General features: G+C 42.7%; 3 protein-coding genes across 10 annotated transcripts in view; 1 reads left to right on the forward strand and 2 right to left on the reverse strand.

Annotated features, from left to right (window-relative positions):
* uggt2 (UDP-glucose glycoprotein glucosyltransferase 2) overlaps positions 1–4198 on the forward strand; it is a 47717-nt gene extending 43519 nt beyond the window's left edge. For 6 of the 8 annotated variants that reach the window (XM_070544448.1, XM_070544447.1, XM_054746881.2 and 3 more), the window contains 7 exons: positions 73–157; positions 241–423; positions 581–741; positions 2734–2848; positions 3249–3365; positions 3732–3888; positions 4011–4198. In XM_070544448.1, the coding sequence (XP_070400549.1) occupies positions 73–157; positions 241–423; positions 581–741; positions 2734–2848; positions 3249–3365; positions 3732–3888; positions 4011–4036 (844 nt within the window). In that variant the 3' untranslated portion in view covers positions 4037–4198. Of the gene's footprint in view, positions 1–72; positions 158–240; positions 424–580; positions 742–2733; positions 2849–3248; positions 3366–3731; positions 3889–4010 lie in introns of those variants that run through there. The other 2 variants (XM_070544449.1, XR_011516302.1) reach the window with 2 other exon arrangements.
* A 532-nt stretch (positions 4199–4730) lies between these two features.
* Positions 4731–23368, reverse strand: dnajc3a (DnaJ (Hsp40) homolog, subfamily C, member 3a). The gene is made up of 12 exons (XM_015966409.3): positions 23133–23368; positions 22269–22379; positions 22054–22178; positions 21794–21868; positions 19383–19535; positions 19131–19312; positions 17721–17840; positions 16548–16653; positions 16342–16462; positions 6031–6163; positions 5729–5877; positions 4731–5187 (listed from the first exon to the last, which is right to left on the reverse strand). The coding sequence occupies exons 1-12, from the start codon at positions 23212–23214 to the stop codon at positions 5033–5035; spliced, it is 1512 nt and encodes a 503-aa protein (XP_015821895.1). The 5' UTR covers positions 23215–23368; the 3' UTR covers positions 4731–5032.
* A 179-nt stretch (positions 23369–23547) lies between these two features.
* cldn10c (claudin 10c) lies at positions 23548–25227 on the reverse strand. The gene is made up of 5 exons (XM_015966305.3): positions 24808–25227; positions 24570–24731; positions 24422–24503; positions 24235–24342; positions 23548–24152 (listed from the first exon to the last, which is right to left on the reverse strand). Exons 1-5 carry the CDS (start codon positions 25037–25039, stop codon positions 23969–23971), a joined length of 768 nt encoding a protein of 255 aa, XP_015821791.1. The 5' UTR covers positions 25040–25227; the 3' UTR covers positions 23548–23968.
* Between the last annotated feature and the right edge of the window lie 26 nt (positions 25228–25253).

A 25253-nucleotide genomic window follows, 5' to 3' on the forward strand; every position in this document is an offset into this window, starting at 1 on the left:
CGTTTCTCTCTAATTGTTATTTAACTTTTCAATCCTGTTTGTTAATCCCGTCTCCTTCCTGTTTCCTTCTAGAATAATGATGCTGTCCGTCCTTCGGCACACAAACACACCCGTCAAGTTCTGGTTCCTCAAGAATTACCTCTCCCCTTCTTTCAAAGTGTGTTTTTCTTTTTCTCTGTAAACATGCTGCTGATTTCTTCTGGGCTCATTAACCTTGGCTGTTTGCTCTGGACCTGTTAGGAGACCATCTCCCACATGGCCAAGTCCTACGGCTTTCAGTTCGAGTTAGTTCAGTACAAGTGGCCTCGCTGGCTCCACCAGCAGACAGAGAAGCAGCGGATTATCTGGGGTTACAAGATCCTCTTCCTGGATGTTCTATTCCCGTTGGCCGTGGACAAGATCATCTTTGTGGACGCCGACCAGGTAAGGGATCAAATCGAGCTGATGGAGCCACACGGCGAGCTTTAATGTCCAACGAGTCTCGCTGCGGGTGTGAAGATTTGATGGGATTTGGAGTCTGACTGAAGTGTTTCCAATCATATTTAGGAATTATCAAAGTGCCCCCCTCTTCCTCTCACAGATAGTTCGAGCTGATTTGAAAGAGTTGAGGGATTTAGACTTGGAGGGCGCTCCTTATGGCTACACACCTTTTTGCGATAGCCGCAGAGAGATGGACGGGTACCGCTTCTGGAAAAGCGGCTACTGGGCCTCGCATCTTGGACACAGGAGGTACCACATCAGGTGAGTCAAGCCCTTTTTGTCTCCTTGGTTACGGATTTCAGATAAAACGCAGATGGTGGATGAAATAACAGATTAAGTTCTCTACAGAATGATGAGAACAACCAACATGTTGGTTGCCCCTCTTTTAACCACTGGTTAAACAACGTAACATCGAGTTTAGCTCTGGAGAAACTGACTTATTTTGTTAAAGAGAAGGCCTCTGAATTTTATAACATTTGGAAGATATTTCTGGATCTACTGAGGAGTGGGGATTTGGAGGGGGGCGAGGGGTGAATAAGATAACTAGACAATGATGAACAATGTCTGACGTGTTGTTGGGAATATACTGTGTAACCTAAAAATTTTATTTATTTATTTATTTATTAAATTAATATTATTTTTTTCTCTTATTTGCTTGCATTGTTTGTTATCTTAAATTATTACTTACCTTGAATCTGTTAGGATTAACATTTTAATTATTATTATTAGTAGTAGTATTTTAATACCTGCCATATGTACATTATATTTTTGTGTTGGATACTGTTGATGGAAGGGGGGTAAAGGGAACAAAGGGGGAAGAAAAAAACTAAACAAACATATGTTTAAAAAAAAAGGAATGATGAGAACAGAAAAAGGTAAAAAAAAAAACATTTTGTTGCATCTTTTCTGACAGAATCTTCTTTTATAGTCCTCAGATAATTCAGATCTCTCCATTAGCTGCTTTGACAAAAGCAAAAAGTCCAATCAGAGAAATTGGTACCATGATGACGGTTATCAACCTTCTTGTTTACTCAAGCTGTGCTCTTCAGGCTCTGTGCCCATAAAAAGAGTAATTGCGTGTGTTATTTGGGATTTCTTTCACACGGTGTACTGTAGACCTATCAAGCACCTCGGTCCACAGGAGGCTGTTATAAGAGAAGTCTGGGACGAGTATAGAGATGAGTTTTCACAGAAAAGAAACACTTTTCCAGATGCACCTTTAAATTCCTAAACCTCGAAGTGAAATCAGCTCAAAATGTCAAAGGTCAGTGACGAGACTAAAACTGATGAATAAACCAGGAGAAACTGAATTAGTGAAGACATATTTATGCTTTTGTTTGCATTGATTCAATGCATTTGGATGCAAAATGAACCAATAAGTAGAATAAATTTGAGCTTTGATCTTGCTACATTAATGCTGCAAATCTGTGCATCCACCTTTTAAACTGGATCTGCAACAGTTTCAAGCCAGGTGCAGCTCAGCGACCACACAGTCGCTGTTTTTCTTAACGCTTTATTTTTATTGCATGTTTCCTTCAGCATTTGGAGTAAAAGGGTGGAGAGTACAAAGGTGTTCAACCCTGCCCTGCTCTAAGCAAAGACTCACTTTCTGAACGTATTATTCAAAAACACGGTAGCAGGTTTTTTGTTAAACTGGTTACCATGGTGATCTAGACTGTTAAAAGCCTTCTTTATAGTACCTATTAATCAGGCCTAGAAGTTCACCTCTCAAGTCCAGCTGAAGCGTTAGGAGCGTTTTGCTCTCGCTGGATCTAGTCCAACCAAAACGGACCCAGTCCGTTCCCAAACGAAGCCCGTACTATCAAAACGATGCAGATTGAGATAGAATTGCACCAAGAAGCAGTTTCTGGATTGATTTCAGAAACAGAACAAAATAAAACTGCATTATGAATTTAGAGTTTTCAAATTTTAGATTATAATCCAGTTACAGGATACAAACAGGATTGGTACAATATTTAATTTTACATGAGTCCGTTGGAGCATGTGTAGAGGCCGTAAAGGTCGAGAGTATAGAACTGGATCTTTGTGAATTGTGACTCTTTGGTTTAAAAGCCTGTTTGTCTTTAGTTAATGTTCGTGTTCTGGTTTTCCACGTACTGCAAATGAATTGTTTGTGCAGTTTATTCCGAGCAAAGCTAAAGGACATTTGATTACGTGAACTGTTTGTCAGAGAAGTCAACGATCAGTGGTCCAGACCTTTAACGTACTCACAGCAGATGTTTTCTCTTGCAGCGCTCTGTATGTAGTTGATTTAAAGAAATTCCGTAAAATCGCAGCAGGAGACAGATTACGTGGTCAGTACCAAGCTCTGAGCCAAGACCCCAACAGTCTGTCGAACCTGGACCAGGTACGCTGATGAACCCAGCTGCATTATGGGACATAGGGCTGGGCGATATGGCCTAAAATCAATATCGCGGTATCTGGAGGATTTCACCCGGATGCATGGACGATGACTACATGTATGCGCAGAAACTAAAGTTGTCCACTACATGGGCCGTCACGTGCATCATGTTTAATCGCATCACGTGACTCGAAGTGGTACCGCTTCTTAAAGGGGCATGACCATCGCCAACCTACACACACATTTTCTTTTTTTATTATCAAATTTATTGACCGGAGAAAACGATACCGGTCAGTCAGAACTTTCGATAACGATACATTTTGGATTTATTGCCCAGCCCTAATGGAACATAGATCTTATCATGTGTCTGCACGAGCTCTAAGGTGTTACTGCGCTGTTTTTTCAGGACCTTCCCAACAACATGATCCACCAGGTGGCCATCCAGTCTCTTCCTCAGGACTGGTTGTGGTGCGAGACGTGGTGCGATGATTCTTCTAAAGCTACAGCTAAAACCATAGACCTGGTGGGTCCCGATGTCTTTTAAATCTTTTTCAGCAGAAACATGAGCGTTTGAGCATACCCCCAACCTCTGATGTTTGTAAGGCACTTGGCATTTAGGAGGCAACCGAGGAGCATCCCTGCTGAGTCCTAAACTAATGTGGGGAATTACGGGACAAGCTCCAGTGAAGTGGAATAGGAAGCATCGTCTCATCATGCTATAGGTCACCACTTCAGCCACGAGGCCGGGCTTAATGTCTTTTTAACAAAATTGGAAATCAAATCAGACGTTAATGCCTGACGCAGACAGTGCCGGGGATCCGGCGGGTTGGGACAAAGTGCCACCGGTCAGTGTGAGTGATGCGTTTCCGTCTGCTTCTCTCCGCCGCAGTGCAATAACCCAAAGACCAAAGAGCCCAAGCTGATGGCTGCAGCGAGGATCGTGCCTGAATGGGTCGAGTACGACAACGAGATAAAAGAGCTGCTGGGACGAGTCCAGGGAGAGGCAGGCGCAACACATAACCCCTCTCCCTCACAACACCATAAAGGTTAAAAGAAATCTGTCCGTTTTACTGCCGTATTTGTCAAACTTCATCCATTATTCCTCTGCATGATTAACCTTTTCCCCAGTCAGCCTCCTCTTCTCATTTTCACCGTTTCTTTGTAACAGCAGACACGCGGCGTGATGAACTTTAGAGCCTGCCAGAACCACGCTGAAGAGGAAGGAGGCGGCAGCACCTTTTTTGCACACAGGCCACCTGTGAGGCTTGAAGACAGACAGTTGCAGCTAAACTTAGCCACGGAGTGTTACATCCTCAGATCCCTGCTTCTGCATCCCAACAAATCACCACCATCTAGTCATTAACGACCGAGCCGAGGACTTGTGGTGTTTTCTGCTCCGAGGTCAGGAAAGGGCACATCTACAGGGATGAGATAGCTGGTTTTTAGGTTTCTAATTTATGAAGGGTTTTTTTTTTGGGGGGGGGGGGGGGGGGGGGATCTGAAGTGCCAAATCAAAACCTCCTTGAAAAACTGCTTTGGAATAAGATAATGACACAGATGGCTAACCTATTACAGTGTGTTTACATGTGAATCATCTTAATTGTTTAACTTCCACCGGTGTTTGTGTCTCAGGAATAAGAGCCGTCGTTGCTGCTCAACAGTCTTAAAAGTTGATTTTTAAAAACGGGTGCAGACAGACTGCTCTCAGGTTGCCCATCTTTTTCTGTTCCGTGTTAACCATAAATGTTTATGACTGTGTGATGGAGGAAAACAAAAATAAATCTTTGCTACATAAAAAAATCCCATAAATTCTCAACTTGTGGAAGTCTTGATGACTTATTCTGTAAAATGTGCAATTGAAGCGTTGATGGTTTAAATCCAGCTGCAATTACATAAATATCTCTTTATTTACAGTTCAGGGGAAAAAATCCATTCATATAAAAATAATGTGGTTTTGAATTTTTTAGCTCATGAATGGATAAGAAAAGTAATAAAACACGAGTCGGCTGCCTCACATGATGCAGATGTTAGCGAAGCGTCGGCCACACCCCCCCTGCATCATTCAGCAACAAAATCACATGTAAAGTTTTAGTCAATGAATTTAAGTTTTTCATAATGTCCATCATCTCCCTTTCAAATGGGAGGATAATATAAAAGCTCTGCTCCAGGTCTGCTGGATCACATCTCTTCTCAATTGAAGTTAAACTTAAAGTTAAAGGGTCCCGATCCAAACGGGTTGAAACCCTGGAAACCGTGGAAACCACCGTGGAAGTGTTGATGTTGGTGACCCTGCTGACTCTCTGGATCCATCGGGTCTTCACCATGATCGAACTTGGTTCTCATCTCTGGAAAATAACAGAAACTTGTTTAGGACACAAATTTTATTGTTTTTAGTACTGGTTACTTTTTACACCAAAGTCCAATTCACATCGAGTATGGAACAGATCCAGTCCGCACTCCGTACGGCTTCCCCATATGCACCAGATGTGGTGTACTCTTTCCCCCCCCCCCCGAAGCCAGACAGGAAGTCAGACGTGGGCCAGCGTGGTGCAGCTGGTATATTTCAAAATAAACCTGTCGCATTTTTTTTTTTTTTTCAATTTTTAAAATCTACTTTACACGTATATCTTTAAATTAATCAAGTCAAATTTTGTATGAACCTCTGAGATTTGGTGATCTCACAGGAACACATTTCCAGAGACGTTCAGCACACAAACCGCAGTCGACCTAATTAGAAGTCTGTATGGAAACCGGACATCGTCTGTTCCGTAGTCGGTGTAAATCAGAAGTAAAAGGGAGGAACTTTGTTGTGAAAGGGCAATGATAACGCCAGACAACAGTGAAGACTTTTATAAAGGACAAAGCTTACAGCAGCTTCTAACTTACCTGGATCAGTGAGAACCTCTTTAGCCTGAGCGATGTCTATAAACTTCTTCTCTGCTTTCTTTTTCTCCTCTGCATCCTGGAAGTTGTCTGGGTGCCACTGCTGTGCCAGTTTCCTGTACGCTTTAATAATCTCCTTCTTCTGGGCAGTTCTGGGACCACAAAGAGAACCATCACCTCGTTTCTTAAAAGATCAGCCACTAATTAGCTAAAGTATGAATTTTTGATTGTCTTTAGACAACGAGATTAAGTTCCTGATGCAAAAATAAAAATTTTCCTATAATAAAAATAAAATCAGTTCTCACCTCTTTACTCCCAGGATCTTATAATAATCCCGTTTCTGTGACTGCTTGAGAAGCCTCTGAGCTTTTTCCAGGCCTTCTTTGATCTGATGGTCATTCTCACTGTGTTTAGCGGCAGTCTCGTAGTCTCTAATGGCTGGAAAATGTAACAAAATAGAATCAGTTGTGTTTACTCATTAAAAACAGATCTGGAACAAACAACGAACACTTGAGTTAGTAAAACAATGCCGACGACTGAAACCCGCTTTACTGCGATGATCTCAGAGTGAAGCACTGAGACTTTTAAGTGCAGCAGCACATCTTGCAAAGGGTTTTCACAAGTAAATTCAATTTGAGTTGGTCGCATTTCCCTGAAACAGCAGAGGCGATTGCAGTGGTGCATGTTAACACGTGGAGAAAAGGGGGGGGCTCCTCCTGGAAATCACATTATCGTCTGGCTGACACACCGAGTCGTGACCTGCACTGATTTAAATGCATCTACTGTCTGGGAGGAGATTAATTAAAACAGCTATTTACCATAGACTTCAGACATGATTTTAGAGGCGGAAAACTGTTTTTTTTTTATTGACCAGACAGGAAAAAAATAACAGTTTAAGGATCAATTCCATAAAGAAACGATACTTTAACAGGCTTCGTTCTTGATCGACTGATTGCAGTCACCTCTAAGCACCATTGTGGCTCCAACTGGTGCAGAAATCCAAACAGTCCCCGTAGCTAATTAAGCTACATGCTAACGTTTGTCCCAAAAAGTGAAGATTCGTCAAAAACCAGTAATTAGGACAGATGAAACCATTTCTTTATGACATTCAGAAAAAGATTAGCTATCCTTATGACAACGCTGTGTGTAATATGAGAGAAAAGCTCTTATGCAATACGTCAAAAAGGGTTTTACTTTGGTTTTAGATGCAATAGTGCTCAGAGATCTTCCCGGTCAGGCAAGATAAATTTCAACATTTTCTACATTTTAACAGTTTCATTCTCACGTTTATCAAATAAAATAAAAACACTGATTTCACTAGTCAAATTACAGTTTTAAACATCACAACATGTATGTTTAACAGATTCTGCTAACACTGTAGCAGAATCTGGTCCAGGTTTAGAGTCTAGGTCAGTGGTTCCCAATCTTCTGTCCTAGAGGATCCCTTGGCTGTGTGGTGCCCTCGCCATCTCAGCACAAACATAATATAGAAGAAGAAATTGTCTTTTGTATAGCACCTCTCAAGATAAAAATCACGAGGTGCTTGTATGTGCTGAATTCCCACAAATTTGGTGGGGACCCCCTAGGTGGATCACGAACCCCAGGTTAGGAACCACCGGTCCAACATGCTCAGTGAGTGGAAAAATTGGTTGAAATTGCCCTTTAATATTTGGAAACCTGAATTTGAAGCCAATTTTTTAGCTTTGTCTGAATTTCCACAATAGAATGACACTAAAAGTACCAGTAATAATTTTTAGATCAATTTATATTTATGTTCACATAATTTTACACTAATTACATCCCATTGAAAAATAACTCCAACCCTTTTTGATAATTTGTCTCCCCCCCCCCCCCCCTAATTTTTAACACCAACAAAACAAAATGGTGGCTTTTATCTTCTACAGCAGATATTTAGGGGAGAGAAAACATCACTGACTTTGATCTCAGAACATTAAGTCTAAATCTAACTTTCTCAGAAGTCTCAGAATAATTAATCAAGACTTTAATTAAATTATTTCAACTGTTCTTTCATGTTGTTCAAAAGGGTTTGGCTATGAAACAACACAGCTTCTGTAGCGCCAGCCTGTCTGATTACTGAGGAACCTGAGCAGCATGGTGACAGAGAAATGACTGACCCATCACAGAGTCGCTCTTTAACCCTTCTGTCTTTATTGTAACAGCATTTCTCCGCCGTACTCGTCTCCCACTAGTCCGTAAGTCTGTCGTTTCCTTTTGGTTTGGAGGTTCAGGAGCAGCGCACGCTCCAGACCTGCATCAAAGTCTCGCCTCCTAGCTTGATTGACAGCCACTTTTTTCACCTCACAATCAGTTTATACAAGATTTAAAGACGAAATGGGAGACAGTCAAAAATGCCGGACGGTGTCTCAATTAGCAGGACCTGTGAAAAATTATGGAAATTCAGGACTGTCCCACAGAAAGCAGGTGCCTTGGTCACCCTAAAGCAGCACAGCAGCCACTCAGGAAGGCTCAGAGCCTCAGAGCCAAGTCTGGGAAGGTGAGCAGGATCAAACCATTTTTGAGACAGGGGAGATTAGCTGTATTTTTGTTTTTAAAACCTAATATTTTGACCTATTGTATGGTTTTTAGATATTACTAATGTGTTAAAATCACCACAAACAGTAAAAATAAATAGATAATTAAATGTCAAAATTTAGGGGTGCTAGGGATGGATTTAAGGGTGCTTCAGCACCCCCAAAGCAGGCTAGAAACACCCAGGCTGTCTGGTAACACATTTTTGATCTCTGAAGTTACATCAAACCTTTTGAATAAATAAAGATCTCCTGCAGGAATGTTGTGTTTCACCGTCGTCGCTGTGTAGTGTTGAAAACAAATTTAAACTCAACGTGACCAGAATGTTGGTTTTTAGAATTCCTCTACAAACTGACCTACATAGCACCGAACGGCCTGCGTCCCGATCGTTCCAGGTTTTCCGCCTGGAGCGCCTCTCCTGCAGTTAACTTGTTCAGGAAGCTCCTCCAACAGCTCCAGGCTGTTTGTGTGAGCGCACGTTTGGGTGCTTTGAGGCTTGTTTACCCTGTGAGGCGTACCCAGGTGGATTAAAGCTCCCATGTGCTGTGACAGTTTAAAAGCCCGCATGAGGACTGGTGGCTCTACTCTCCTGATGTGTTCGTGCCATGGTGGTGACAACAGCGGCTACATGACAGCAGCTCCTGCAGCTGCAGAGATGATGGGATCTTAAGGAATACTCTCATTACTTTTGGCTGAAGCGACTGAAAGCATAGTGGCATTAACTTTTTTTTATGGATGGTGTTTTTCCTTTTTAAGTAGAAATAAAAGGTTTTTAACACTTTAAGCTTTCAAACTGGATTCGGTAGTTCTTGAGCTGTAAACTGGGACAGCACTCTGTTGCCCTCTGCTGACCAGAAACTATACTTAACGGTTTTGTGGTTCAGGTAGGTGCCCCATTGGGAGGTCTCCACCTGCTTTATGGCAATAGCCATTTACTGATAGCTAATATAAAGGCTAGCAGTTAGCCTTTTCAGTTTGCTGACCAATAAAAAGCACAAGAAGAATTTAGCTTTTTTGCTGGTATTGTGGCAGAACCTGGGAGTAAGAGCAATGTCTTTGGAGATTAAGCAAAGAGTAGTGAGGTGACGTTCACGAATGAATCGAATCTTTTGAACGGGTTTTCAAAGTGAACAATGAGAGCCAAGTCCCTGTAGAAAGCCGTTCATCTCGTCTTCTGGTAACAAACCTCCCCGCGCACCCGCTCAAACCCCACCCACCGCTGTGACGGACGTAATAGGAACCCTAAACAACCCTGTGCGCCCTCACGGATACCGCAGGAAATACCCCTCGCTCTCTTGGCTTCACTTTGTTCAAAGGAGCCAGTCTTTTGAACGGCTCTTTGAGGTAAATGGCCGACTAATGTACGACTCCAATGACAGAGCCATAAATCACTAGCAAAGAGCTAAAATTAGAGTGAGTGTGGCCTACACTCATTTGAGTTAGCTTAAGGACGGTACGAAACCATGGACTGATGGTGACCTGGCTTTGTTACTACTGGACTTAAGTAATACTTTTTATCCAACTGTGGATCTTCATTGTGGCTTATTTAGGATCAGTTGGCTCGTGTCACTGTTAGCGCTAGCAACAGCAGCCTTCTGCAGGGTGGTTTACAACAGTTGTAATTCTGGTTTTAACCAGTAAAGCAGAATGGGAAACTTAAGTGACACTTTAAAATGACAAAAGGATTAAATTCATGGTTTTTACAATGAAAACAGTTTGAGTGGCACAGCAAAGACATAAATATGACAATTCAAAACCACATTACGATTGTTGAATATGGACAACCTGGGGGTCCAATGTACCAATCCAAAAAGCTGTCTGACCTGCCCTCCTAAGTAAACTGGTAATGTAACGGACAAAGAGCAATGCTTCTTTCAGAGTTAGTTTACCATGGCATACATTTAAACACACTCCCAGGGTTTCCCCCAGCGCTTTAAGCTTTGCGGCCCCGCCAGGCTTTTCCTGACCACCCGCTAAGCTAAGCGTGATGCCCCGCCCCTCTCCCCGACCCTACCGTGTCCGCTGACACGAACGGCGCAACGAAACTAGAGCCCTCCATGGCTGTTCACAACAATAATTCTTAGTCTAAAGCATTCTGAGCACGAAGAAATATCATTAATTGTCTTAAAATGAACTTTCCTTTGAAAAGGCATTCAAGCCATTGTTCCGCTTTCATTTCAAAATCCCCATGCACCATTTGATTGTGGGTAAGTGCAGATCAAGGGTGCAAAAGTGTCACGGTCGACTTCCACACTTGAGGATCGGGACACCCTACGCACTTGCACCCCCGGACTGGTAGGCAGGGGTGGAAGTGAGAGCATTGCGATTGGGCCATAGATTGTTGAGTTATCCTGATAGTGTACACAACTGTGAATAGTTACTATGGCTTCAGGCAGGTCATCAAGCCATCAGAGCAAAACTGGCCAATCAGTATGCAGCTCATTTCATATTTGTGTCCTGGCCAAGTGGGCGGAGCAAACCAGTTTTATTGAAGGTTGTGATTGGCCATTTATCAGGGTTCCTGGGCAAAGTTTCATATGTTGTATAGAATCAAAAGTTTACAAATGTAAAAAAAGTTGGTTCTAGGACCTCTTTAATTTCCATTTATGTGCACACCGACCTTCCCAGTCAACATTTTTATTGAATTCAACTACGACTTTGCAGTAACATTTGATGTGGGTTTCAACAGCAATGCGTGTCTTCTTTTTTTTAAAGAAAAATCCTAGGGGCACATTAGCGCCACTGACGATGTCAAACAATTCAGACAAGGATTTTTTTTCCCTTCATTGCCCAGATTTGAGATTCATTTAAATTAATGCAAATAAAATGTTCAGAGAAGAAAAGCTTTTTTCAAACTAAAAATGAAATTTGGAGATAAAAGTAAAATGGCTGAGAGCTAAATAGTAATGTGAACATTTAAGTGAGAACGCGGAAGTTGAAATGTGTCAGCGTGAGTGTGTGTGTGTCTGCTCTGTCTTCTCCACCCCCAGGGAGTCGTGGTGGATGGCTGCTTATACTGAGCCAAAGAACAGATTTCAAATAATGAGTAAAGTCGAAATGTGGAGATTTTGTTGAAATGACGAAGTCAAAATGTTGAGGAAAAGTTTAAATCCCATTTTTAAAATTAAGTCAAAAATGTCCAAAAAATAAGTTCACATTTCCTGAAAGAGGTGCAAATTTCTAGATTACAACTGAATATTCAAGAAAAGTCTAAATATTGTTTCTAGAAGGCTCTTTAGACTAAAGTCAAGCCAGAGGAAGTGACTCCTATATTGCTCCTGAACCCTGCTGTATTCTTTTTGTTTTGTTCTGTTTTTTTTTGTATTTTTTTAAAATTGCAATTGCTTATTTTTGCTCATTTTACATATATTTTTAAACATTTTCTAAATGCTTTTTTATATAATTACATTTTTATTTTTGTTTTTGCAAAGCGCCTCGTGATTTTTATCTTGAGAGGCGCGCTATAGAAATGATATTATTTTCTTCTTCTTCTATTCATTAAGGTTCCGTTTTTGATCAGGGTCGTTTCCTAGCAGTCTCCATCCTCACTTCATTGTGCTCATTCAGATTAATAATCCAAAGAGATTTGCTTAAGAATGGGGAGATTTGAGTTTAATGAGGCAGATTGTAATTAGATGGAAGAAGTTCAATAATTTTATACCCAGCATTGATTCAGCTCTTACAACAAAATTCTAATTATTACTGCAGCATGTAGCAGCCATACTTTCTCATGATGAGATGAACAATAAAGTTTCATAGATATTTAGTACACTAGTGCTGCAGGGACCCCTTGTGGTTAAGTACTGCAATGACAGAAAAAAATTATGTTTTTATTTAGTAGCTCCTAAAATAATATATACCGTAAATCCTCTAATACAGGCCGGTATTCAATTAAAGGTCGGGTCTCCAATTCTGGCCGGTGTCTGAGCCAGCGGAGCTAAATAATGGCCGGTCTCTTATTGTGGCCGGATGGCATGTGGTAACAAGCAAGTACGAGCGTCCCAGCGGCAGGGTTATAGTCCCCAAATCAACCAGCAGGAGGCAGTAGAGGTTCATGCAAACCTATTTTAGGCCTTTTCTTCAACGCTTTGTAACGCTACAGACACGATCCTCTATCACGCTCCTACCACACAGAGTCACGGTGTCAGTTAACCATGCTAATTCAACCCGCTCCACAGAACACACATCACCTTCCCTGTGGCTTACATAACACTCACACAACACGCAAATCAACACATAGGAACTAGCAGAACGATAGGAAACACATATAACACAATACCCAGAAGGCTTACAACCCCAGCCAGGTCATTACACTATCAACTTCAAAGAGAACGTGCTGATTGTGCTGCAGAACACTCTGGAGAGCAGCAGTAGGGGTTGTATGAACTACAGCAATCCCTCCGCGGTAGATGCGTTCCAGACCTGGCCGCTATAGGTGAAAATCCGCGAAGTAGGGACTCCCAGCATGCCCCTCGCAGGGATTCCCTTCACGTCGCACCTACGTCACAAACCGCGGCTATAAACGGAAGTCGCCTTTCCAGCTCACCACTCAGTCATCGTTTCTTCAGATTCACGATCAGAGTTTCCAACCTACCGATCAATCCAACGAACTATCAGCTCATAGTAAGTTATCTTACTTACTTCTGGAAAGCCCGGCATTTCCGTGTCACTTCGTTGACACTCGAATGCTCGGGGGTTTCCTAGAGCACCGACGCTATCACTTCCGCGTCTGTGAAACCACGCTCCCTATTGAATTATCGTATGATCACATTCTCTTTTTGGGGGTAAAACTCAAGTGCCAGACCGTAGGTACTGACACGCGATCGTTCATGTCGGTTCATTTCCTTTAATGTTTTCTGTCTTTTATTTGCGCCTGATGTGTATCGCTGCTGTGGAGCGGGGCGCATCAACTTGTCCTCCGACGCACTGATCACAGCAGGGAGCGCTCAGCTGTTTTCGCGGTCGGTAGATCTGCCTCCTGAGCACGGCCACAGTAACAATCAGGTGTCGCCACCTCAAAAACTAATTTAACACGCGATCGTTCATGTCAGTTCATTTCCTTTAATGTTTTCTGTCTTTTATTTGCGCCTGATGTGTTTCGCTGCATGCTGTGGAGCGGGACGCTGCGGGCATCACCTTGTCCTCCGACGCACTGATCACTGATACAGCCGCCAAATAGCGAGCGCTCCGCTGTTTTTGCGGTCGGTAGATCTTTTAGAACTGCAGTTCAAAGGTAACTCATAAGGTGAATATATATGAACCCAGGTAGCAGTTTCTCTTTAGGATTGAGAGGAGATGCAGGAAGATAATAAACAGACAGGACAGAAAAATAGTCAAATAAAAACAAGTTAGTTTTTGTACCTGCTGTTGCAACAAACAGACACCATTGAAGGTAATCAGAAGTGAGGAACAGAAAATGAAATAATTATTTTAATGTTTAGAGCAGCAGGAACTCCAAGAGGCTGCAGGCGCATCAGTGAGTTTGCGGCCACTGCGCAGGGGGAGGGGGGAGAGGGCTGAAGCAGGAACTACCGTTGTTAAAAGAAATGTGTTTAACTTTGAAAATGTGGGCGCAATTTTAATTGTCAAAAACTCCAGCGAACCATCAGTTCATTTTGCTCAAATAGAAATAGAGGCCTGCCTCTAATACTGGCCCTCCTTCCAATAAAGGCCTGGAGCTTGATGAGCTTGAGTCAAATACAGGCCCGGGCCTGTATTAGAGGATTTACGGTAATAATAACAACAACCTATAAAATAAACAAATTGAGATAGTTGTAATTTTAGATCTAACAATAAAAAGTAACATAAATAAGCAAATATGATTATGTCCATTTGTCACATTCTGGTAAAATGAGTAAAATTTGATTTTTTTTTAATTTCAAATCCAAAAATATAAAGTAAAAAATATAAAAAATTTGTCATGCAAACGTGTAAAAAACTCCAAAAACTCAGTACATTTGTACCTTGGGGTAAATAAAAATAACCCATTTTTTCATTTTTTTAAATAGAATTAAAAAGAATGTTGTGCAAAAAAGTTGAACATAAAAAATAGATAAAGAATTTGAGCAAGCAGAATCTTCACATTACTTCATAGGAATACATTAGTTTTAAATGTTTAGGACATTTTTAGGATTTTTGTCCCTTTCCAGCTTTATTTTACATCGAAGGTAGAGCCTTCTTCCAGTTCTCGGAGGGTGCAGACGCGTTTTTCCTCCTCTCCTCCATATCTTATCCTCAAGGCCCTTTGTCTGTGTGCTAGGTGCACGGCTGCTTCTGCATTTTTTTCTGGAAACTGAAATCACTAAAATGGACCTCATCAGTTGGTCACTCAACGCGATTGATTAAATTTTTTCAACGATGAGAACGGGAGAGGGGGCTCCCGGATGCCCCTCCGGGACAGACCCAGTTGGACACATCATGGCTCCTGGAAACAGTGGAACTTGATTTGTTTATCTCAGCTGTCTGTGGAGGACTCTGAAGACGTGTGGATATTCATGGTGTTGGTGTCAGGTTTCCTGCTCATTGGCCTTGAAGGCTTCCTGACTTACCAGAAAATTAACGAGCTGTCGAGGAATATTGGCCTGATCCCGGAGCTCAGAGATGGATTGCACCGCGCTGTGAATTCAGACTCACATAATTGTCGAGATGAATCGTAAGCTTGGAACTTTGGCCGGGATTCATTCATTAGCACAAAAGATGGATGCCATCAAGGATAGAGTGGACGAATCAGCACGGATTGGGAAAGATTAATGCCCATTATTGGGATTTTGAGAGGTTGAGGACCAAGGAACTTCAAGACAGAGAGGAAATTATCTCTGTCTGGCCCCAAAACAATTTCTAATTGGAATCTGGTGCCCTTGAGCCTGCAAGGCTCCAACGAAAACTCCCCTCTCAGAAGATATGTGGACTGTGCCGTCGCTATGGCAACTCAACTCTGTCTCCTATCCCAGCCTGGGCGGGACTGCGGGAAGGCCGCTGAATCGTTTCAGGGTCACTGCAACCCTCCAACCCTCAATGCTCCTCCCCCGTTCAGACTGAGGTGACGTGCTGCTTGTACTGGCTGCAGGAACCGAAGTGTGGAGAGTCCCAAACACACCAACCCACCTAGTGGACACTTATGTTGTGTGATGTCTGAAGTTTGTTGCAGATCTGTTGAGATGTTTTTTGCAGAGCAAAGCTGCCCTCCCGGTGGAGGGTAACTCTGAAGTGCCTTTTTTTCCCTCCACCTGAACCAATCCTCATGTGACCCTCTGATCTCTATTAAGGTAGCGCGACTCAGGGTTGCGAATGACCACAGTCACCAATTCTTGTCATGTGTCTTGCCCATGTATGTCTGATCTCTGAATTGTGAGTACTGAAACTATAATTTCCCTCTGGGATCAATAAAGTATCTTTGAATTTGAATTTTCAAATTTCCAAACATTGGATTTGAGTTTATCTTTAAGAATATGCTTCTCATTTAACTAGCATTTAATTTTAATGACATAAATTTTTCTTTCAAATTAGAATTTTTTAAAAGCTAAATTATATATTTGAATATAACAATTCAGCCCAATATTTCTGACTGTACTGATGGTTTTGCCTCAGTGTTGATGTTAGAAGAGCATTTTTAATTGTAATGACATGCTAAAGTTTGAAAACACTGGTGTGTGTGTGTGTGTGTGTGTGTGTGTGTGTGTGTGTGTGTGTGTGTGTGTGTGTGTGTGTGTGTGTGTGTGTGTGTGTGTGTGTGTGTGTGTGTGTGTGAGGTTAGTATCGTAACAGAGCTGTGAGGGGTCAGCAGGAGGATGAAAGCCTCCAGAGCTCAGCCCTCTGGTCGTCCCTGTATAAAATTACAAACTGAATTATTGCTAATGAGAACATTTAGGTGCCATTTTAAAGTTTTTACCTTCTTTGTTAAGTCCTTTAATTTGAGCTGTAGGGATTTAGGCTGGAAATGCTGACAAAGGTGCTTCATTCATACCTTTAAGTGTTCTGGTGAAGCTCTATGTAGCTCATGCAGGATTTTACAGCGTTTTGTGTCTAAACTGACCCAGTTCAAACCAAAATAAACACGTAAAGCTCACCTTCTTCGTACTGTTCGTCTTGGACGTAGGCCTCCGCCCGGTCCTTTAGCACGTTTACATTCTCAGGATCAGAATCGAGGACTTTGCTACACGCCAGGACGGCTCTGTTTGCCTGCTGGTCCTAATCGTGACATGAAAACATCTTGGATAAATCTTCTCAGAAAGTTTCCAGAGTAGTGTTTTGCAGCAGCAGTAAATAGTTTTACCTGTGTGAGTGCGTGGCAGATCCGCTCCATGGCGAGGAGGGAGAACTGGGGCACGTTGGGCTCGGTCTTCATCACTGACTGGTACTTACTCACCGCTTCCTCGTATCTACAGGGAACGGAGTGAGTAGGTGTTTATTCCACCCACAAACATCTGACTGCTCTTGTGTCCTCTGTTTATTATTTTGAATATCAGACATCATACATGTCAGATATGATTGGTATGGCTGTCTGTCAACCCAAAAACACTCGTTCTACCGCTGATGCAACCTCTGGTATACAGATTTCATTTGTTGCAAAAGGAAAATTTCCTAAAACACATTTGTGCTTCAACCAATTTAAACGGTGAAGATGGTCTGAAACAAATTCTTTAAAGGGCAACTTTACACATATTTAATACATTTGCAGTGGTCTCTAGTAGGACTGAAAGCCATGTAAGTCGTTCTCTGGGGTAAAAAAGCTCCGGTGCACCAGTCTGAGGACGTAGAAGTCAGCCAGAGGAGAAAGTGGAAAAACATGAGGATTTGGAGTCTTATTTCCTGATATTGAGATATCTTTCCTCTGATTGGCTAACAGCGATGCGACCACTGACTGTTTGCTCTGCAATGTTGATGCTTTATCTCTACAAATAACACAAGCCTGGAAGAGTTCTGTTGTGTGGAGTTGCTAATGCTAACCGTTAGCTTTTACTAGTCTGCTGTTCCTGGACGCTAAACCAACAACAGCCTCCCCCCATCATGAGTCAAGATGGGTGAGTCCATGAATGTTAAGTGACAGTGTGATGTAGAACTGTCTGAGTTTCACCATCTATTCTCCATCAGCAGATAAAAATAAGGTTTTGCAAACAAATGAAAACTAAACTGAAACAGTAACGAACACTTTAAAAAAACTAAAGCTAGCTGCATCTAAAGAGAACATGTGCCGTTTATGTTTACATTAGTATGAACTCCAGTTTTGAGTTTGGTTTTATTTTCTCGCTGTAGAGCATTAAGCTAGCAGACAACTGATCCGCATTTCTGGTGTTGTGAAAAAGTAGGTATCCCAGACAGAATGAGTTCCCCCGTGTCGGGAGTGGTGTGTTTTAGTCTCCAGCAGACCGAACTTTTGATAAAGTGCAACAATCAGAGCAAACAGTGAAACACCCTCCCCCTGAACTGTTAAAGCCTCTTAACACACCTCTTCTCCTGGATGAGCTCCTCTGCAGCTTGGATCTGTTTGTTGAGCTTCTTGACCTGCTTGTAATGGCTGTAACACTGTTTGTGATCAGGATCCAGCTTCAGGCACTCACGCACCTCACTGCAGGTCACAGGGGGGTGAAAACTCATGTTTCATCAGCATATATGATGGAACGTCAACAACAGGACTTGTAGTGGAGAAAAGAACTTTGAGTGCTGAGGAGAGTTAAGGTCATGAAACTGTAGTTAGCATTAAAGATAAATAATTAGCACAAAACATTTTCTAGCTGTTTCAAAGGTAATCTGACTCTAGATTACCACCAACTGTAGGTCATGTATGCTGTGATCGTTAGGGCTGTCACGGTTGAGGAATTCCCCCTGCGGTGATTCAGGGTGGCTTAATATTGCGGTGTGCGATATTATTGCAGACCTTTTTTATTGCAGTACTATCTAAACATAATGTTTACACATTCAAAAAAGGTTAAAAATTGCCGTGCCTTCTTTTATAACACTTTACTGAATGCAGATCAAAGGGCAGTAACAACACAGATCGCTGTAACGTTTGTTTCTCCGACAGTCAGAGTCCGACTGAACTTAAAAACAACAAAATTCAGGAGAAGGTTAAACTTTTAAATGCAAATTTGGCTGCAGCATCTAACAAATAAGAAACAAGTCCCCATTTTGTTTAGTTGTTTAAAATCAAGCATAAAAATTACATGTACCGGGCGCGCGCGCGCCGGGGGGCGGGCGCACTATCATTTCACTTTCACACACACGAATGACGGTGATTTATAGCTCGGTCACGTCCTTGTTACCTACAAGGAAAACCAGCATGTTAACTACGGTTTGAGAGAGGATCTGAGAGGGGTGGCAACATTTGCAGCAACACTGAAAACCCTCTCGGATGGTGCGCTCGTTGCACTAACTCACACGTACTTGCGTGCGACTCTGGCGAGCAAAGGGAATCTCTCCCGGTTGTTGCTCCACCATGTCAGGGGGGTTCTTTAGGGTGGATGCATTCCTCCTGCAGGTAGCGAGTGAGCTCCAGCTCGGCTCAAACTCTCTTCGGGACGGCTGCAGAAGCAGTGCTTGTCCGGGACTTCAGCAGGTCTCCGAGCATTTATTTATTTATTTTTGCCGCTGGTGGCAGCTCTGTCTCGGCCAAGGACTCTGGCTGCGCAGCAGCTGACATACTGAACACCAAAGTGCTCCCACAGGAGCGAAGTAACGTTTCGTTTTGAAACCAGTGCAGCCATCCTTCTCAACATGCATCATTGAGTTGAACCAAGTTCAGTAATCGCGGTGGCGCATGATGCAGCGCGGTGGGCTTCTTCATATCGCGATATTTCATTTTTGCGGTTACCGTGACAGCCCTAGTGATCGTCACTTAAAAGAAAATGACCGATCTTACTTGAGTGACATCTCGTGGTCTCCCAGCTGATAGTAGATGGTGCTGAGCTTGTAGAACGCCTGCGTGTTGTCGTTCCTTAACTTGGATGCAGCTTTGAGGTCGCTGATGGCCTTCCCCATCTCTCCGACCTGAATAAAGCACTCTGCTCTCATCTCACGAGACGTCACGTCCCACACGCAGGTCTGCAGCAGGTGGAGGAGTCCTTCATTACATGCATCCACCAGGCTGCGTTTTATCAGGGGTGTGTTTTACCTCGATGACGGCGTCGAGCTGGGAGGCGGCCGTCATGTAATCCTTGCTGCTGTAGCTGCGGCGCGCCTCGGCCACCAGACGCTGAATCTCATCTGCCTTTGTTAGTTGATCTCGAGCGTCTTTTTCTTCTTTGTCGGTGGGGTTAGACTTGAGCTGGCAAGTGTCAGAAACAAAACATTGAAACTAAGGGATAAAACACAGAATACCAAATGTAGATTGCAGATTTAAGTCCTGAGAGCCATCATAGAGCTGATTCTGTCTCCTCACAGCTGGCTCATTTATGACCAGCCTGCCTTACTTTGCAATCATTCTCCTCATTGAGGTCATCATATTTACAAGAGCAATCTCAGCTAATGACATCTTATCATTTAGGAGGTTCCTGCTAGCTCATTCAGCTAACGTGGGAGCCAGATCAAAGCAGGATGAGGTTGTACCATTTTATAAAGTACCAACCTTAATCCACAACTAGACTTAGGATCTTGTGGTGATAAAATGACACCTCAGCTTCAAGCTAAGGCTATCTGCCCGTACCATAACAGCGGACAGTCACATCAGGGCCATTACACGATCTCCCTGATGTTTCTACTTAAATGAGAAGCAATTTTAATTGATCTGCATTAGATTGTGCAAAAATGAGAATACGGATGTGTTCAGAATGCAGATAAAAGCCAAATATTTCTTTAATCTAATCCATAAAACAGATTAACAAAATGTAATCTACGGTGAGCACATCAGCTCTTCGTGTGCTGATATCAGACCTGATCATGCAGCTGTGTGTGTACACACAACCCTCCACAAACGCATCAGCACAACCAGTTTTACGTCATTTGAAGGACTTTTGTAAATATTTTGGCTTTTTAGAAATGAGAAATGTTTCAAGGGCTAAATGGTAAATGGCTTTTACTTGTATAGCGCCTTCTTTTACAACCCCCCAAGGCACTTTACAACACAGTCATTCACCCATTCACCCATACACATGCTGGTGGGGATGAGCTACGATGTAGTTCCAGCTGCCCTAGGGCGCACTGACAGAGGTGAGGCCTGCCAAACACTGGCCCCACCAGTCCCTCTGACCACCACCTGCAGGCAAGGCAGGTGGTGGTCAGGAGCTGGGATTGAACCCGCAACCTTCTGATTACTGGACAATCTGCTCTACCTCCTGAGCTACTGCTGTCTAAGAGCAGATTATAAACTATCAGGTGGTGTTTTAGGGGGGAGGTCATAAAAATGGCAATCCAACATTTAGCCCAGCATGGTTACCACAGCAACAGACAAACTTTTTTTTTAATTAACTCATTCACTGCCATCGACAACTTAAGTCGTCATTTGCATTTTTACAGTTTGAGCATCGCAACGAGCCCCCGCGTCGAGAACAAACATTTCAGCTCTGAAGCCGATCTTCATCCACATACGTCACACGTCACATGATCAGGAAGCAGAAAATCCATGTGTTAAATCGTTTTGGGCCGTTCCTGTAAAAGAAAAAAGTGAGGCACGAACCGGAAAAGCGTCTGCCGATCACAATTCGACAACGGATTATGAAAGAACAGATAACGCTCAAAACACGCAGATTCTTCCTGATGTAAGAGGTGAGTCTCCGCTTTGTTTTGGGTGTTTTGGCATCGACATCATCCTAGCGCGCAACGTTCTGTGGCTCTTAAAAAAAACTGTGAGAAACGCTGGCAGCGAAGGCCGTTAGCGATCAGGAAACAGCTGGCAGTGAATGAGTTAAATAGATTTTTTATTCATGTTTTTTTTTCAATCTTAATCTTTATTTCATCTTTTATAAATATCTTATTTTATCATCAATATTTTTAAGCATTTTCTTTCTGCTTGTTAAGCAAATTGTGTTTTTATATTTACAGAGAGGGGAAAAATAAATGATAAATGACCCACACTTGTATAGCGCCTCTCAGAGTAAGGACTCCGAAGAGCTTTACACTACAGTGTATCATTTATCCAGTCACACACACATTCACACACTGATGGTGATGAGCTACAATGGAGCTACAGCTGCCCTGGGGCGCACTGACAGGGGCGAGGCGAGGCTGCCGAGCACAAGCGCCGCCGGACCCTCCGACCACCACCAGCAGGCAAGGTGGGTTAAGTGTCTTGCACAAGGACACAACAGCAGAATTCTCTGTCCGGAGCCGGGATCGAACCTGCAACCTTCCGATTACTGGACAACCCGCTCAACCTGCTGCTGCCCCAAATATTCAGTGACAGATTCATTTCTATTTAAGCAAATGTTTGTCTCCAGTTTATAATTTATAATCCATCTTTTGACCATCTTGAGAGAAGCTGCAGGAAAAATTAACCACTTTGATGTTTGAGATCAACATGCAGGAAAGTATTTAACAGAATAAAGGGGCGACACTGACACCTAGTGGTGAACACAGACTAGTACTTACCACCCTCTTGAAGTCACTCTCTGCTTCATCCAGCTTTCCTTGTTTCAGGAGCAGGTTTCCCCTCTGAAGACGAGCCTTGAGAGAGAGAAAAAAATGAGCTTAATTTACATACTGATGCAAATATTGAGAGATTACCCAGCACAGCGGTGTCTGCAGCTGAAACTAGAAATCATATGCAAGTATGCACAGCAAGCTGTCACAGATATAAAGCATTTGTCGCACATTCTTGTCAGATTTCTAAAGAACAGAAAGCATCTCACAGATGTGAAGTCTGGTTTCAGCTCAATCACTCTGCTCAGGTCTGGCAGGGCGGATTTCGACTTTCCCATGGCGAGAAACACTGTAGCCCTTCTGTAGAAAGCCAGGTAGTTCTTGGGATCTCCATCTGACACAATTCCAAAGATAATGTGACTACACAGTTTTTTAAACGAGGTTTTCTGGTGTGAATATTGAGTTAAGCATCACGGTTACTCACCCACAGCAGCATGGAAGTGAGAGAGGGCATCAGCCAGCTGGCCAGCAGCAAGCAACTTCTTCCCCATCTCCATGTGGTTGTCCACACTTCCATCTTTACCACATTTCACTCCTAGAAAAATAAAACATTTTCAGTACTGTGCAAAAGTCTTGCGTCATCTGTCAATTATTGATTTTTTTGCTGCAACCATCGGCTGCAACAAGCACACATTCTTAGGGAATTTCAAACGTCCTAAAGTTTCATTTTAGTTACTTTAACTTAACATTCCCTACTTTCTCCGCCACTCCTTTTCATGAAATCAGAAAGCGACGACTAGTTTTTCTTGATATGCCACTTCTCACCCATAAAGCATGCAGGCATAAAATAGCTCTTTGCACAAATGAACATCAACAATTTGGGCAAAAGCAGTATTGGGTTTGATTCATTTGGCACTTTGTTATGCCACAAATGTACAACTGGTTCTTATTTCTTTAGATTAATCTAAATAACTGACAGAAATGACTGGGTAGCACATAAAATAGTATTTTAGCACCAACTGTAGCTGAAAACTTCTCTTATTGCCTCCCAGACCCTGGGTTAAACTATAGATGGAAGTTTTCTGCCTTTTTTTAAAGACATAACTTCCAAATGTTTTAACATCTGCTGTTATTGTTTTAGACAACTTAGAAAGGCTACTTTATTAGCTAGCTTAGCTTCAGGCAGCAGAGCTAGTAAATTAGCAAGCTAACGCTGTCATAGTCAAAGCCCACTTTGACCCAAACTAGTTGTCTAAATGCTTCATGTTAAAGTTCGTGGCATCATTAAACACCCCGTCAGTATCTACTGAAAACATAGATGATAACAGCTAGCTACTTAGCATCTTACCTTCATAGCGCATGTCAATCAAAACAAGAACATATGGGATGTAAGTCACTATCTTGTGGGTGACATGATCGAGGGACACCATGGCGGTTGGATTACAGTCCTCTCTCGTTGAGTCAGTCGGTGTTTTAGCTAATGTTTTCCCTCGGCTGTCACCAGTCCCATGCGGTCTCAGCTGGGCATCGCTTTTCCCCCAGCAGCCACAACCAGGCAGAAACTCTCCACTGTCCGGTCGTGGGGGGCGCTGATTGGCTGGTTCGTGCTTATGCCCCGCCCCCATCAGCTTGCTCAACGGAGAGCAGCCACGGCAGCACATTGATGCCATGCACGCGCTTTGAGCGCGCGCTAGGATGTTAAAATAAGAGTGGAGAATATAGTTTTTTTTTATTAAAATAACACATTTAGCCGCACTCACATATTTAATTTGTGTCATTATAAAATTTGCTTATATTTTTCATGTTTCCTTCAACAACTAGATCAGAAAGAGAACATCAAACTTAGAACGTGTGTTTTTGCACATCAAAAAAAATTTTTGTGAAAAATAATTTTATTATTAACCCGTCAGAACAACAAATAATTTGCATGTGAAATTTGCTTCAATAAATCACTGGAAATATGTGTATATTTTAAATGTTTATATATACAAAAATTGATTAACAAATATTGTAGAAATCCTGATCAATCTCCAAGAGTCCTTCAAATGAATGAAGATCAAAAGGTTTGAATTTAAGTTTAACATCTGCACCAATAAACATGTCTTTAAGGGTTTTTACAACAGTGCAATTGGTTAAATTTCACAGCTCAAACATGGTCTTCTCTTTTCCTCAGATGAAGACGAGTCATACGTAGGCGTGGCTGCCTGTCACTTTGGTGGTGCTGGAGATGGCAGAGATGCTGCTGGCTCTGCTTTCACTGGAGCTCTTTGATTTCTCTGTGGTCTCTGTGCGAGCCGATGACACGTAGCTCACCCTCGATGGAACAAACGTGTAGCCGGGGAACTGGCTGGGTGAGAATCTCTCTGGGCTGCTTAGGGAGTTAAAATCAAGCAGTTATTTATTTACATAGACAAATGCTGGAAAAGCTCATTCAATTTGCACAACTTTACCCTGAGCTGCAAGCTTCTCTCCCTGCTAAGATGCTGTAAATAAGACCTCCGACAATAAGTAGAGTCGACCCGCCCCAGCCGATGAAAACTCCAACACCGATTTCAAACCTTAGAGGCACATGAACAGTTTAAATGCTGTTCGTCATGCACAAGAAGATAAATTAAGCAGTTAATGCACCGTACACACTTCTGAGCAACGTAGGTGGGGTCTTCAAACTCTGATCTGATTTTATTTCCATAATAGCAAAAAGCAACCATGGCACACATCCCTGAAACAACACACACACATTAATGACCCAGCAAAGCCACCTCCTTCTACAAACTCTATTCCTTACCCCCCATAAGGTAGTTCATCCCTCCAGCAAAGGTCACTTTTGCATTAGTAATCTCTGACCCGCCGATCTTGGTGCACTTCATCCCCACTAAAACCAGAATGGAGCCAAAGAAAGCCAGGACAATGCCGGTGATGATGAGAGCTCGACACATGTGGATGTCCCCTGTTACGAGCAGAAAGGCTCTGAAGATCAAAGGGTCACATTTACGTGTTTAATTCTTGTTTTACTTTTTACTCACAGTTCAGTGCCATCAGCGATGGAATCCCTTTGCAGTCCGACACTCCCGTTGAGTCAGAAACACAGTCCTTCCACAGGTTGGAGTAGTAGTTCGCCGTCGTCACGACAAGCCCGCTAACCTCCGACCAGGTCCAGATCTCGGTCGGCATCGTGGAACAAACAAGGATCCATCCAGCTACACAGACCACGAAGCAGCCGATCTCCACGTACATCACCACAGTCCGGTGGCCCATGTTGTCCTTGAGGTCCAAGACCGAAAACTGAAAAATTCAAAGCTGCTGAAAGGAAAACGTCTTTTTCTGCTACTGGAAGAACCCAGTGAACCACACACCTCAGTTTGTGTACATCACCACATGTTTTGCCTTGAACTGACTTTTCCTGTGTTGTGTAAAGATCGCCTGAAGTAATGTTTCCATGTTGATACCAGGAGCCTTCCAAAATGACTTC

Source organism: Nothobranchius furzeri, chromosome 14 (genome assembly GCF_043380555.1).
Source record: "Nothobranchius furzeri strain GRZ-AD chromosome 14, NfurGRZ-RIMD1, whole genome shotgun sequence".
NCBI classification, from domain to species: Eukaryota; Metazoa; Chordata; class Actinopteri; order Cyprinodontiformes; family Nothobranchiidae; genus Nothobranchius; species Nothobranchius furzeri.

What these genes read in the sequence shown, in the direction of transcription:
- dnajc3a (XM_015966409.3), bottom strand. Translation starts at nt 23,214, where the DNA reads ATGGTGTCCCTCGATCATGTCACCCACAAGATAGTGACTTACATCCCA. An exon ending in AGACGAACAGTACGAAGAAG is followed by an intron (nt 6,164 to 16,341) that starts GTGAGCTTTACG and finishes TACATTTTCCAG; the next exon opens with CCATTAGAGACTACGAGACT. An exon ending in AAGATCCTGGGAGTAAAGAG is followed by an intron (nt 5,878 to 6,030) that starts GTGAGAACTGAT and finishes TTGTGGTCCCAG; the next exon opens with AACTGCCCAGAAGAAGGAGA.
- cldn10c (XM_015966305.3), bottom strand. Translation starts at nt 25,039, where the DNA reads ATGGGCCACCGGACTGTGGTGATGTACGTGGAGATCGGCTGCTTCGTG. An exon ending in GATGAACTACCTTATGGGGG is followed by an intron (nt 24,504 to 24,569) that starts GTAAGGAATAGA and finishes GTGTTGTTTCAG; the next exon opens with GGATGTGTGCCATGGTTGCT. An exon ending in AGAGAAGCTTGCAGCTCAGG is followed by an intron (nt 24,153 to 24,234) that starts GTAAAGTTGTGC and finishes CTCCCTAAGCAG; the next exon opens with CCCAGAGAGATTCTCACCCA.